Consider the following 15,252-nt stretch of genomic DNA (forward strand, 5'->3'; position numbering starts at 1 on the left):
CGGTATGAGGGTGGCTGGCCCACCTCAAACGCACAAGTCAGAATACCCAAAATATTTTGATTATTGCCATTTACAGACAAGGAAACTGAGCCACAAAGGCAAGAAGCCACCCCACAGTCACATGGTTGTTAAGAAGCAAAACCACAAGGCCAAGGATTAAAACAGTGGCTCAGGGGTTAAGAGCACATTCTTCTGCTACAGAGGACCCAAGTTTGGTTCCCAGCACCCACATCAGGCAGGTCACAGCCCTGTGGCTCCAGCTCCAGGGGACCTGACACCTCTGGCCTCTGTGGGCTCCTGCGCAGATCCACAGACAGACTGACACACACATTTTTAACAAATCTTAAAAATAAAATGTCAAGGCCAGCCCTCCCACTTTGCAGAGTAAGGTGGGGGTGTCTACTGTGGTGACCCCTCTTTCTCTAGAGTGGTAGGGGCTAGGACGCTTCTGGCTTTGTCATTTGCCACCCACCACCCGTGTCCACACACGCAATGCTTCCTCTTGGCCTTTTGGCTCGGCTCTCAAGAGACTCAGGAAATCTATGCTCGGGTTTTGTTTCACAGTGTAAGTGTCCCCCTCACAGAGCGTGCAACACACCACGTCTCCCCGTCTTAGCACCCCAACCCTGGCCACCTGCCAGCCAGGCAGCTAATCTCCCGCAGCTGGAAACAGGCCTTGGCGCCTGCAGGGTTGGGAACAACAGGGTTACCTCTCTCCTCAAGGACATCCTCACTTTGAGCTCAGTGGAACAGAGATCATAAAACACACAAAGCAGCCCCTGATAGGAGAACCTCGCCTTTAGGTTTGTTTGTGAGGGGTGAGGGGTGAGGTGGGCCCATTGCTCATCTGACACCACAGAGGAGCTCACAGGGCACTGGCCCAGCTCTCCTCCATCCTCCCAGCCACCCCTCCTGGGGCAGCAAGAGTAAGACAGGGAGGAGGTGACCACTTCCTGGGCAAGGTGGGAGTTTGAGGAGACCCAGAGGACCAAACAGGGGTAGGTAGAGAGAAAGGAAGGGTGACAGGGGCCGGAGAACCAAGCTAACCCTTCTGCAAGGCTGGTCACGGGGTGTGGACAGCGACAGTGAGATCCTGCAATATTAGCCTGGCCTTACACACAGGGGCTCGGACAGGTTCACCAGTGGAGCATGAGGTGTGAGAAAACTCATTTTAAGATGTGAGTAAAACGTCCTTTAATCTATGTGGCCTGAGCCTCTGGTTCTGTGCGATCCAAGCCCGTGTGAGGCCAGGACCCCAGGCAGGAACACTGGCTTGGGGGCTGCAGAAGAGGAGGCAAGCCAGTGTAGTTTTCTTCGTGTGGGTGATCTGTGAAGTGACTCCACTCTCAGGCCTTCGTCTTTTCGTCTACCCAACTCTGCTCCCCTGTGTTACAGGCAGAGGGGACTGGGTGTTGGAGGACGACGGCCACCATCCAGGCCCTTCCTAACGACCAGCATTTCCCGCCCGCAAGGGTCTGGATAAAGTACTAGAGACCCACCCGCGTTCCCTGCTGAAGGACTGGACAGGGAGGGGCCACAGAGAGGAAACAGGGTAGCAAGGACAACACATGGCTTTATCTTCCCTGGTGGGTCCCCAGCCCCTGCTAGCAGGCCTATCAACAAGATCCAGGCTGGGTCAGGACATGTTGGGGTCTGATCAGCCATCTCTTTGTTTAAACTGCCCCCACAAAGGCCTGCTGCAGAGTTCTTTCTGTTTGCCTTGTTGTGTGTGTTGTTGTTTGGCTTTCGAGACAGGGTTTCCTCTGTATAGCCTTGGCTGTCCTAGAACTCACTCCGTCAACCAGGTTGGCCTCAAACACAATGCTGGGATTAAAGGCTGCACCACTATCTCCTGGCTAGCAGTGTATACTTCTTAACAAAAGCCTTCCTGTACAGTTGATTCTGTCTGCTTTATCTAAGAGGCAGGCAGACACTTTCCTTCTAGACTTCTATAAGAAACAAGAAGCAAGACCTACCCAGAGCCTCAGCCCCCACAACCATTATTCTTCTGCAGCGGGCAGGAGATTGTGTGCCCCCTCCCCGTGCCCCATTCACAAGATGCATAACCACGGGTGACTCATAGCGCACTGAGCATGCCTCATACAGACGTGCAGAGAGCTGCACCGACAGGAATAGGGCCTGGCACCTGTCCTTTCCGGTGAAGGGGAGACTGGTGGTGCCATGTATCCTGCTCTGAGCACAAACAAGTGCCTGGTGACAGGCACCACACAGGGTCCGGATGCCACTGTCCAGTTCTTGCCCAGTTTGCCCCACATCATAAAGGTCCAAGCCCTGAGTAAAGTCCAGAAGTTTCCTCAGAGGGGCAGTGGGGGCCACCAGGACTCTTACTTGATCTCTGTCTGGCCTCCGGCCTTGCGCGCGATCTGCACCAGCTCCTTCCCGTACCTCTCCTCCGCCTGGGCCCTGCAAGGACAGAGCAACACTGGGTCCCTCCCACCACTCTTGGCTGGCTATGGCCCCCAAATATGTGCAGGACCCACATTCTCTCATCATACGTTGCTGGCAAGATGGCTACTGAAAAGGTTGAGCTGTCTCCTTCTGAGATAAACACCAGTTGAACGCGGCCTGGTATGCCCCTTGGGTGTGGACCAAGCCTAGGGGCCACAGGGGACAACACAGAGCTCCGGCTTGTGTGCTTGTATGTGTGTGTGTGTGTCTGTGTGTGTGTGTCTGTGTGTGTGTCTGTGTCTGTGTCTGTGTGTGTCTGTGTGTGTGTGTCTGTGTGTGTGTATCTGTGTGTGTCTGTGTGTGTGTCTGTGTGTGTGTCTGTATGTGTGTCTGTGTGTGTGTCTGTGTGTGTGTCTGTGTGTGTGTCTGTGTGTGTGTGTGTGTGTCTGTGCGTGTCTGTGTGTGTGTGTCTGTGTGTGTGTGTGTCTGTGTGTGTCTGTGTGTGTGTCTGTGTGTGTGTGTGTGTGTCTGTGTGTGTGTCTGTGTGTGTGTCTGTGTGCCTGTGTGTGTGTCTGTGTGTGTGTTTCTGTGTGTGTGTCTGTGTGTGTGTCTGTGTGTGTGTGTCTGTGTGTGTCTCTGTGTGTGTATGTATGTGTCTGTGTGTGTGTGTCTGTGTGTGTGTGTCTGTGTGTGTGTCTGTGTCTGTGTGTGTCTGTGTCTGTGTCTGTGTGTGTGTCTGTGTGTGTGTGTCTGTGCGTGTGTGTCTGTGTGTGTGTCTGTGTGTGTCTGTGTGTGTGTCTGTGTGTGTGTGTCTGTGCGTGTGTGTCTGTGTCTGTGTGTGTGTCTGTGTGTGTGTCTGTGTGTGTCTGTGTGTGTGACTGTGTGTGTGTCTGTGTGTGTGTGTCTGTGTGTGTGTCTGTGTGTGTGTCTGTGTGTGTGTGTCTGTGTGTGTGTCTGTGTGTCTGTGTGTGTCTCTGTGTGTGTCTGTGTGTGTGTCTGTGTGTGTGTGTCTGTGCGTGTGTGTCTGTGCGTGTGTGTCTGTGTGTGTGTCTGTGCGTGTGTCTGTGTGTGTGTGTCTGTGTGTGTGCATGAGTGCAAGTGCATAGGTACCACAATGCACCTCTGGAGGTCAAAGAACAACTTCCCACCCTTCCCCCACCCCTTTAAGATTTCATGCATGAGCATACTATATTCTACAGAGACACCAGGGTAGCTGTCCCATGTGCTTCTGGGAATTCTGTCCCTGCATCCCCTCTTGCTATAGGAGGGGATTTGAACTCAGGTTAGGATCCCAAGCTTGTTTAGCAGGTGATTAACCCACTGAGCCATCTCCTCAATTTTTCAGTTTTAGCTCCATATGACAGCATCAGGGCTCTAGTGGGTGTAACCACTTCCCTCCCCATCTTCCCAAAGCCAAGCCCAGCCCTGCTCACCTCTGCCTGAGCAGCTCCTCCACATCCTTGCACATCTTCCTGCCATCCAGCAGCCGCTGCAGCAGTACCTCATATCCCGTGTGGGCCGTGAAGTCCCTGCACTGTAACATAGGACATCCATGAGAACTCCAGCAGGGCAGCAGGGACCCTGCTGACACCCCCCTGAGAACAGCCTCTCTCTGGTGCTACTCATTTTATGTGCGTTGGCGTGAAGAACTGGAGTTACAGACAGTTGTGAGCTGCCACGTGGGTGTTGGGAATTGAACCCAGGTCCTCTGAAAGGGCAGCCTGTGCTCTTAACCACTGAGCCATCTCTCCAGCCCTCTGGATAGGCCCTCTCTGGCCTCCATGTCCTGGTCAAGCACTGATAGGTTAGGGCCCAGTTTCATGCTGGCTTATAGCACCACACCATATATGAAGGTTCTGGAACCACAGCTGTCCAGGCAGGGGCTGCTGAGCTTGGCACTGGGCCTCAAGAGGCTGACAAACTTCAACACAAGATGGATGGTCCCGCTGTGGTTCCATGATGACAGCCAGACATCAGATTCTTTCTCATTAAATGTCCGGTGTGGCTCATACCCTTATGATCTTGTGACTTCAGCTAAGTAAGGAAGCCTGCTCAGGAGATAAATCTGGAAGCTGGTCATAGAACACCGGCTGCCTGGCTCGAGTTCTGCTGCATCCCCGGCTGTGAGCTGTCTTCACTAGAGTGGGAATTTAAGAGGCAGCTGACCATGTGCCTATGCCAAACAGTCCAGGTGACCCCTGGATCACTTGACTGCTGTGTCTCCCTAGTGGCTTCTGAGCATGTCTGAGCCTCCAGTGTGGGCAACTAGAGGACAGAGGTGGAGCTCAGGGACCACAAGGAAGTTCCTGCAACATCCGTCACCTAGGCCTCCCACCCGCAGCCCTCCTGGGTCCTGTATGGTTGTCTACGGGTGGGACGGCGGGGATCCTGAAAGAAAGCAGGGGCATCTGTCCCTCAGACCCTCTGTAAGCCCCACTGACTGAAAGGAACCCCAGCTTCCCAAACCCACCCATAGAGCCTGTCAGAGGTCAACGAGTCTCTTTAGGGGTCACCCATACTTAACCTGACCCCTTCCCACACGTCAGGCCTCCCCTCAAAATTGTGTGTGGTGGGCATGGGTGGAGTTTAAAAATCAGAAAAAGAGCTGAGGGTATGGCTTAGGGGTAAGGTGATTGCCTAGAAGCCCGGGGTTACAGCTTCAGCAAGCTTCCTTCAGGGGCATTTGGCGTGCTTCAAGATCTGCGGAGAATCAGATATTGGGGAAGAATACAGGGGGCATAAGTGGGCCTCTGTCCACATTCAGCCGAGGTGAAGAGTTGAATCTCTCTGTAAGGTTTCAGCCCTAAGCTCGTATCCCCTTCTCTAAGCAGCTTTGCAGGGCCATGCCCAGGGTCAGCTGCCCACTGGTCACTGAGTAGCGGATCTAGACCTCAGCCGACTATCTGAGGCCCCAGGCTGAGACGATTGCTCCTGCAACCTGTTACAGGCCCATTTTGGGCAGGCATAGTCTCCCCCAATTCTAGGCCGCACCATCCTGAGCCAGGCTCACATGTTTTGTCTTTGAAGGACAGCCAGTGTTTCACGAACTGAGAGCACAGCTTCCCACTCTTGGCCTCTGCCCTCCCTGGGGGCGCCCAGGTCAAAGACTGTAGCAGCATGGGGGGAAAAGTGAATTAGAAGCCATAGACTTCCCCCTTACCCTTCCCTATCGGGGTCACTGAGCTGAAGTTAGCATTCAGGCCATGAAACCACAGACCCCAGAACTGTGACGCTCCTCAGCCCTTAAGAAACTGAGCCTTGGAGAAGGGCCTGCCTGGGGCCATATTACAAACTAGAACCTAGCCCCTCAGGAATCTGCTTCTCCACTCTCTGTCTTCCTCTGTGGAAGACTTGTGGAAGGGCTCGTGGTCAATGCCCTCTCCCCGCCCCCTGCAGTCCCCCATACCCAGTCCCCCATGCCCAGTCCCCCATGCCCAGTCCCCCATGCCCAGTCCCCCATGCCCAGTCCTGACTTTCTAGGGGGCTTTTTCTGTTCTGAGACCCAAAGTAGAAAAGGAAAACCGAACAGACTCACATGTGCCATGCTGGAGGACGTGAGAGGCAGCAGGAGACACTGTGGCCAGGTCTTCAGGAGCTAGTCTCCACTGCGTCTGCCACAGGCTGGAGACTCCTATCCAGCCCCTGTGCGCTACGGTGGCATCAGGCAGAATGAGCCACAGTCACAAGTGTCCCAGCTGTTCTAAGGAAGTGCCTAGCCCCTCAGGATGGCCTGTCTTGCCTCCCTCCCATTCCTGCCCCTCATTTCCCTCCTCCTTCACCCCTACACCGCCACCTTCTCAGAGGACACTTTGATTCACTGCTCAGAGTGCTGCAGAGAAGGAAAGGGACTGCAGCAAAGACCCTCTCCATCAAAAGTCCACCAGCCCTCTGAGGCAGACTCGCCAGGGCTACCCTAGCTTCCTCTTCTCTCCCCCACCGCCTCACCCACTCCTCCCTCGACCCTTAGCCTGTCAATCAAATCCTGCCCGTGATCTTACCTTAAAGTATGAAAATTGAGCTCTCTCTGGGGCTTGAGAGATGGCTCAGAGGTTAAGAGTACTAAGTGCTCTTAGAGAGGACCAAGTTGAGTTCCCAGCACCCATGTCAGGTGGCTTGCAACCTCCTGCAACTTCAGCTCCAGGGAATCTGACTCCCCCCTTTTAGAATGTGCAGGCAGGCAGCCACATACATGCACATGTGCAGACATGCATAAATAACAAGACAAATCCTTTACGACAGTGAAGCCCTTCCTTGATCCATTACCGCCTGCTAGGCGTGTGCCGTGAGAAGGACTTTGCAGCTAGGAATGGGGAGCGCTCCTGCAGCCCTAGGCAGCTCTTCAGGACCCGAACATTTCCAGGATGCATCATCCAGAGGCTATGACCTCTGCTTCCAAGACGCCATGGAGGACAGCCTGGCTTTGATGGTCAGCAGCTAGCCAGCACAAAGGCCCAGTCCCATTTCCCCTCCACAACCCTTTGTGCCATTCCCTGCTCCGGCTGAGCCTCCATGTCCTCTCTAGTCACTTTTAGTTTTCTTCAGAAGTCCCAGTTCTGGGGTCTGTCTGACTGAGCTGACATTATCAGTCCTCCGCTAGCTTCGCTTTCCGGAAACCACTGATAAGAGGGTCATCAAAACCATTCACAAACCTGAAGGCCTCTACTGCCCAAAACCACTGTCTTCACAGGTATCACTTGAATGACCTTTTCCCCTCGAGAAGGTAAAGTTCTCACACAAGCGAATACCCCCACTTTCTAACCAAGAAGAGCTGCAAAGTTTGTGCTCCTGCAGACTGCTCCCAGTCCCTCTTCCCCATACCTTGGACCGCCCTACTTCCTGGCCCTATAAATAGCTCCAAGCTCTACCCTGGGGCAAGTGGATCTTAGACTTGTGCTCACCCTCCTTGTGAATTTACTCTTATAAAGGTTTCAGTGAGGGGGGTGCTGGGCAGTGGGGAAAATAGCCTGGCAGTAGCGAGCTCTCTGTTTGCTGAGTATCGACCACACACTATTCCAGAACATCCCAGTCTTTTCCCTGATAAAACCACCAAGATCCATCCAGGGACAGATGGAAATGAAGATGCCCAAAGAGGGTAGGAACTGCCCAAGGCAACTCCTGGAACCTGGAGTACTCTAGGTTGGCTGGGCCCCAGTGCCATAGCCCCAAAGGCATTCAGTAGACCAAGGCCACTGAGCCCTTCAGTCCATAGATTATCTCACCTTGAAGCACTAAAACAATTAATTTAAGAAAGATAGCTTCTGGTGTGGCTCAAAGCAAAAACCCTGGCATGGTACAGAAGGTGTCTGGAGATAGCTTTTGGGGTCAGAGGGTTGATTCACCTGGTAAAGTGCTTGCTTTGCAAATATGAGGATCTGAGTTTGAACTCTAGCAACTGCATTAAAAATACTGAGTCTAGTGGCATGCATTTGTAACCCCAGGTTTGGGGAGGCAGAGACAGGCAGATCCCCAGAACTTGCTGGCCTGTCTAGCCCAGCGGGATTAGTGAGCTCCAGTTCCAGAAAGAGGTTGTCTCAATAAACAAGGTGGCCGATTCTCTTATGCATGCACACACAAACGATAGCTTCAGAGGCTGCATATGCTGATACAATGCCTGTAATCCCAGTACTTGGGAGACTGGGGTAAGAGAAACATAAGGTCAAGTCCAGCCTGGGCTGTGGAGTGAGATCCTGTCTCAAAAAAGCCAAACCAAATGAAACCAAAACAGTAACAACAACAAACTACAACAAAATATATCCAATCCCTAGAACCCAAGTCAAAACAAAAGATAGTTTTGGAAAATTGATGTGGGAATTCCCCTCTGTATGCTGTGAATATCATTGGTTAACAAAGAAACTGCTTTGGACCTATAGCAGGGCAGAACTTAGGTACGTGGGGAAAACTAAACTGAATGCTGGGAGAAAGGAGGCAGAGTCAGAGAGAAGCCATGTAGCACCCCTCCCCCAGCCAGACCGCCTCGTGGCAATACACAGATTAATAGAAATGACTTAAATTAATATGTAACAGTCAGCCAATAAGAAGCTAGAGCTAATGGGCCAAGCAGTGATTTAAATAATACAGTTTCTGTGTGATTATTTCGGAGCAAAGAGGCTGGGAACAAACAAGCAGCCTCCCTACTACAGAAAATGATTACTCAGGTTGCCTCAACTTCAAAACAAGGCCATATTTTAGGATTTAATCCAGGTGCCCTGGACTCACAGCTGTGCCAGGCTGGTCAGAGCAACACTGCCTAGAGAAAGAGCCACCAGAAAGCATCCAGAAGTCACACGCAGCCTAGTGGCCTGGGAATAACTCATGTGGGACCGGGGTCCTGGGTGGTTAATAGATACGGTCCCTTCTTCACCCAGGAGGCCCGTATGAGCTAGAAGTGAGATCAGCCTTGGCATGTGGTATGTGGCCACTCTGACCCTCGATGGACCAACCCAGGCCTCCAGATTAATCTTCTTGTTTCAGTCTTGAGAGAGTAGAGCAGAGAAATCCAGGTGCCTTGCTATGCAAGTGTGGTCTATTGACTGCTCTGGGGACTCCAAGTGTCCCACTTGAGGCCTGCAAGCCATTAGACCCTGCTGTGTGTGCCCCACTGACTGGGAGGAGAAGCAGCCTCCATCCCTACTACCACTTCCTCCTTTTCCTGCTCATATCGCTCTTAGTGGCTGTGAGGGTAGGCCACATAGACCAGGCCTCCTGAGAAAGGCACTTCCCCCTTCTTGGGCTTGCCTTCTTCACCCAGGATGTGTGGGCAGGAGGCTTTCTGCAAGTTAGACCCACTCAGGGTGCTGGAGGTCAGGCCCCGGTACCCCATCCTGCTTGAGAAGATGGAAGGAATTCCCAGACTAGATCTGGCTCACCCCGCCCCCCACCCAAACGCATGCAGTGGCCCTGGCTGTTCTCAGCCTCTACTTCCTGCCCTGTGGAAATGACCTCCCGATTCTCACTGCATAGCGTCGACCTGAGAAGCACATGAGCCAGGACAGCAAACACAGATGAGAGCTAGCCCTGAGGCAGGCACTGGGATCCAGACTATGACTCCCTCCCCCATTTACAGACTAGGAAAATGGGACCCAGACAGGTTGCATGGTCCTGTGACCCTCAGGACACAGCCAGAACTTGAGTTCAGGTGATCCAGATCAGGAGCCTGGTCTTAAACCTCCGTTTCTCCATCTCTTCACCAGACCCCATTCTCAGGCCCTACCACAATGCTAGCCTCCTATGCCTGCCCCTACCGACTAGACAGTGCTCCACCCCTCCACCAGAGAGAATCTTTCATCTGTCATAGCCATGTGGCCCTGCTGGAGAAAACGAATCATTCTGCCCTTCCCCCATCCTAGATCCACTTGAAGAGCAGGGGAGAGCCATTTTCAAAGGTTCCTTTGACTAGAAGTCCAGAGCAAAGAATGTGGAGGACAGATCCAGTTCTAGCCTTGGGAGAGGCCTGGGTTTTGGTCTCAGTTTTCATGTAACAGGGATGAAGCTGGGCAATCATGCTGAAGACACCTATCTCCCGCCTTCCAGACTATGGAGGGGTCACAGTGTGCTCAGTAGCTATTTGGCAGCGTGCTGCTGTGAGTCTGAACTTTGGCATCATGTGGATCAGAGGTTCCATCTCCCCTAGCGACCCAGGACAGGGAATGGCTGCGGTTGCTTACAGAGTGGAGCCTGGAGGAGAGTTCAGTGTGCCTAAGATTTGCAATGGAATTTTGCTTATGGGGCTGGAGAGATGGATCAGCAGTTCGCAGCACTGGTTGATCTTCCAGAGGACCTGGGTTCAGTTCCCAGCACCCAGAGGGCAGCTCCCAGCCACCTATAGCTCCAGTTCCAGGGGATCTGTCCCCTCTTCCACCAGAGGCTCCCTGTGCAAAGTGGAGAGAGCAGGAGCTTCATTGCATTACATACATTACGTACATTACATACATTAGACAGTAGGATTTTGATATTAGGTTGAACCTGCCTGGGTTCTACTTGAAAATGACTAGGAAAGCCCCAGCTGGTGCCCGAGTGTGGGACAATGAGATCTGTAATTCAGAAAAAGGACAGATTTCCCACTGTGCCCTACCTACAAGTGAGACCCTTTCTTTTCTCTCATGGGCTCTTTATTTTTTAAAGCCTTAAAACAAAACACACACACAAACAAAACCCAGCCTTTGTGTGCGTGGAGTCCTCTGCCTCTAGTGCCAAAACTCTGGCCAGGCCCCTGCACAGTTCCCAGCACACAACAGCAGCCTGGCTGCTTCTGCCTCTCTGCCCTCAGCCATTGGATGGCAGGAACCCTGCACCCCCTGTGCACCCCCTGTGCACCCCCTGTGCCAGCTATTGCTCCGTCACTAGCAGCTGCTTTCCTGTTGCTTGTCTCCTGTGGTCTGAGAAACCCAACCACAAAGGTTATTGGGGAACCTGGCAGAGTAAACACAATGCCCTAGAGACTGCCCTAGACCCAGGAAGGTTGCTTGGCTCCTTGTAGGACCTGGTACTCAGAGCCTGTGCTCCACAGTGCTCAACCGTGCACCTAATGAAGGGCCAGAGAAACAGTTAGGGACTCCTCCAGAGGTTGTAGCTCTATAACTACTGCTGGGCCTGGGGCCCTAGGAAAGGACCAGCCCACTTGCTCGTGGATTTAATGAGTCGTTACACACTGCTCTTAAACAGCTAGATAAACTAGTCCCATGTCTTTCTGACACCGGTGTTCTGAGGCTGGTATTGTGACATTTACTGTACACAGAGGGAAGATAAGTCAATGGGCAGTAAGCAAGCTTTTCCATTGCTCCAATAATTACCCTGAGATGAGGGCTCACCCTACACTTATTGGTTTGTTAAGGAAGGTAAAGGCTCAAATACTCAGGTCTGACTTGGACAGACAGACAGATGGATGGATTGATGGACAGTGGATAACCAGAGGCTTCAGTGAGTGTGTCAGTCTCTAGCCTAGAGAGTCTGGGGAGAAGGATATGTAGGAAGAGGTTCATAAACCCATGGTCCAACAGAATGCTGCCCTACCTATAACTTTTGTGGGACCATCAGGGCCAGAAGACATCAGTGGTTGGCATTTCCAGATGCCCAAGCTTTGATAACTAAGGAAGAGATAGGAGAGCCAATTCCAGGTCAGTTCATGGAAGAATTTCCAGGAGCTGAGTAGCCATGGAAATGCAGCACACTGCCAGCACAGATAGAGAGCATCCATGGCTGGTGCTGTGTGAGCAGGCCAGGAGCTGCCCGGAGAGGACTCAGCACACTGCCAGCACAGATAGAGAGCACCCATCGCTGGTGCTGTGTGAGCAGGCCAGGAGCTGCCCGGAGAGGACTCAAGCCCTAGGCCACCCGTTCATCTAGATATTTTGCGACCAGGTACCTCTGGCCCAGGGGCCAGAAGGGCTCTCTGCAAACAGTTACATGTTTTGGAGAGCAGTGCTTTGTGGCTTTTCTGAGATGGCTCAGGCCTAGGCATTGGAGAGAGAGGATCAATAAAGCGAAGGCAGACGTACTTTTTAGAGACCATGACACACTCATGGGGACAGATGAGTACACACTGAAGTTGTCGGACAAAAGGAAAGGCTGCCCCTGGATTCAAGCATCTGCAAGGCCAAGTGACCGCACTTCATGAATGTGGAGAGTTAAACTGTTACAGACCAAAGTCAAATGACCCTGGGATACTTTTAGCTCCCTGAAAGCCGTTCATTACCCACTCCTGTATCTGACCTTGTGGTTACGAGAGCCTTTAATGTGTACTCCAGGCAGGCATTAGCTTCCACCAGTCCCAAAGCTAAGGATGCCATGAGATAGCATCTGCCACCTACGTCACTTTCCTTTCTTCGCTGGGAGTCACCTAGCTGTGGTCACCTCCAGTGTATTTAGTAAATGCCTTGGTTTATGAGATCCTTTGTTCTATAACTAATATGCGTGTGTGTCCACCCAGCACTGTTTGCTGTATAAAACACTTCCACATGGACCATATCTTTTAGGGCAACTTCTCCTGGGAATATTGTCACTCACATTTGGCTTAAGGATAAACTCTTACTCCCTCTGAGGTGAGAGGTGCTCTGTGTCCAGCTGGGCCAACTAGAACTTAAAGCTGGAAAGAAGTTTCTAGAACCACCAAACGAGTTGCAGTCTGATGGCCTCCTCTTGTTGGCCTTGGTAACCTGCCAGGATCCTGGGATATGTGGGTCCACACTGGGCTTCAAAGCACAGGGGAGCCGCAGGACTGTGGCTGATGGCTACCCTGTAGCCTCTGGGAGCCCAGTGGAGAGAATGTTGTGAGTTTTCAGGCCTTTCCAGGAACCACCTGAGGAGACAGTGTGGGTATGGCAGTGGTCCTGAGGATATGGGGAATGGGTGAGCAAACCTACTTTTGAATAAGGTCTAGCTGGTTGGCAAGCTTTATGCTTTTAAATGAGCCTCAGTCAGTGGCACACACCTTTAATTTCAACATTTAAGAAGCAAAAGCTGACAGATCTTAGCCTGGTTCACATAGCAAGGTCCAGGACAACTAGGGCGGCATAGTGAGACCCTGTCTCAAAAAACCAAAGCCAAAAGGGGCCTCAGTTGTGAGGAAGGTGAAATACCCTACATGGTCCTTGGAGACCCTGCTCTATGAGGTCCTTCTCTCTCCCATCTACTCTGTCTTGTCTAAAGGTTCAACTCAAACCTCTACTTCTGCCTCCTGATTTAGAAAAGGGGAAGGATGTGGGGGCCAGGGAGAGAACACCTTGCAGACAGAGCACAAGATGGAAATGAATCCCTTGGGTGGCGAAGTCTGTAGTTCTTATGTCTACTTCCAAGTTAGCCAGGAAGGAGGAGGGCAAGGAGGAGGAGGGAGGGCACAGGCAGACGGACAGAGCCTGAAGAAGTGGCTTGCGGCTGACCAGTGCAGAATCATGTCAGACAAAGTGAGGGACCGAAGCATCCCAAGGAACACCAAAAGACAGATTCCAAATTCAGAAGGAGGAAGCCAGTGGCATGGGGGAATCTGCTGGGGTGCAGACCAGCATGAGTCGGGTACTCTTGCTCCATGATTCTCTCCAGTCCTCATAGAAACTGCAAAGTCATGCTACGGTGTGACTGTCCCCACGACAGGGCAGTGGATCTGAGGGTCAGTGAGGCTAATGACATACCATCCATGGAGCCCTGTCATTTTGAGTTAGCAGTCAGTTCAGGGCTCAGCAGGGTCTGGCAGAGAGTACACAGGAAGCAGATGCCTCGGGTGAGGGTCAGTGAATCGGGGAAGAAGTGGGGCTGGGGTAGTGAGAGCACAGGAGGGAGTGAAGCCTCCCCTGACCCTGAGACCAGGAGAGACACGGACCCCTAGAGCAAACCTGAAGGATGCCAGGCTGGCTCCAAAGGGTGGACAGACACTGCTCACAGCTGGCCCTTAGCTGGTTCACACAGGACTCCTTCCGGTAGCCTGTGAGGGACTCTACCACCTAGAACCAGGTACCAAAGGTTCAGCCATTGTCCTTGCAAATGTCATCCCCAGGTGTTGTAGGCCTTCTCCTTTACTGCTAGAGGATGTCTCAGGAGGGCATTGTCCAATAGACACAGAAGAGCTGAGCATTGGGTTCCGGTCTTGACCAGTTGCACTCACGAAGACAAAACCTTGGGTTTGTCATTTAACCCCGAGTGCTGGCTGAGACCACTGCCTGTGGAACATAGGGCAAAGAGCATCGTCACTGTAAGAACTCAGCGAAATGACTCATGAAGAAACCTGGACACTCAGTGAGCTTCTGGAAAATGGTGCCTGTGTGGTTAGCACATACTGACTAAAAGACAAGCAAAAAGGAAATCGAAAAGAAGAACTGGGGTTGGAGCCTCACCCTAACTTCTCTGGGTCTCAATATTTCCATCTGGAAACTGGGGTGAATACACATCCCTCATGCTCTGCAGGGCTGCTGTGGGATCTCCTACTTTGTGGCTGTGGATTGCGGGGGGTGGGGTGGGGTAAGTTTCCTCAAAAGGCAGAAATGAGCTGCTGGACCTGCAGGGGAGTCCATGCCAGCCCCACTCCTGGAGAAAGCCTTCATGCTCTTCTGCAGCCTCGGTAGGGTCTGGGCTCAGAGTGGATCCCTGCTCTGACGGAGCTGTCCCTGAGGCCCAGAACTAGCTGGGGTCTGCACCTTCCGTGAATGGGTGCGAGACTCCTTTCCTTGTTAAGGCTCGCATGTCTCCCAGTCTCAAGCTTCCAGCCACAGAAGTTGATTTTTATCCATATCCGTTTTAGAGATGCAGAAAGTTCAAGGGCTCCCAGGGCTACCCATGAATAGAGAGAGATTTGAAGCAGGGCAGTTCTTGGGTTCTAAGGTCAGAGCAAGAGGAAAAAGATGGCATTCTCTAAAAAAAGGACTCCCTGTCAGAACTGGGACTTAGCTTTGCCTGCCAGTCAGTGAGCATCTGCCTAGAGCCACGCTTTGGGAAAATTTGTCTCTAAGCAGCAAGAACTTCCTTCCCCTTGGGCCCCAGGAAGCTGGCTTCCTGTGCATTTGCTGTTTAACAGATCCTTCTCAGGCCAGGGAGATAGCTCTGTTGGTAAGATGCACTTGTGATCTAAACACTGGAGAATCAGGCGGGTGAATCCCAGTAGTCTGCTAGCCAGCCTGTTAGTCTAATTAGTAAGTGATAAGGCTCCTACCTAAACAAACAAGCAAATAAAAAACAAGGTAGACAGTTCCTACAGAGCTCTTATGGAACTCCTGAGGCGCGCGCGCGCGCACACACACACACACACACACACACACACACACACACGCATGCACACTTGCTCACATATGCACCTGTACACACGTACACACACACACACATACACACGCACACGTATGCACACTTGCTCACATGTGCACC

The 15,252-nt window shown here is 52.2% G+C and overlaps 1 protein-coding gene across 1 annotated transcript in view; it reads right to left on the minus strand.

Annotated features, from left to right (window-relative positions):
- The window catches only part of Pstpip1 (proline-serine-threonine phosphatase interacting protein 1), a 42,122-nt gene that overhangs the window by 11,951 nt on the left and 14,919 nt on the right, over positions 1–15,252 (minus strand). Inside the window, exons 2-3 of the mRNA XM_075965836.1 lie at positions 3,843–3,943; positions 2,350–2,424 (exon numbers count right to left, since the gene is read on the minus strand). Coding sequence (XP_075821951.1) covers positions 2,350–2,424; positions 3,843–3,943 — 176 coding nt within the window. The remainder of the gene's footprint in view (positions 1–2,349; positions 2,425–3,842; positions 3,944–15,252) is intronic.

The sequence above is a fragment of the Microtus pennsylvanicus genome, chromosome 3, assembly GCF_037038515.1.
Source record: "Microtus pennsylvanicus isolate mMicPen1 chromosome 3, mMicPen1.hap1, whole genome shotgun sequence".
Classification (NCBI taxonomy): Eukaryota; Metazoa; Chordata; class Mammalia; order Rodentia; family Cricetidae; genus Microtus; species Microtus pennsylvanicus.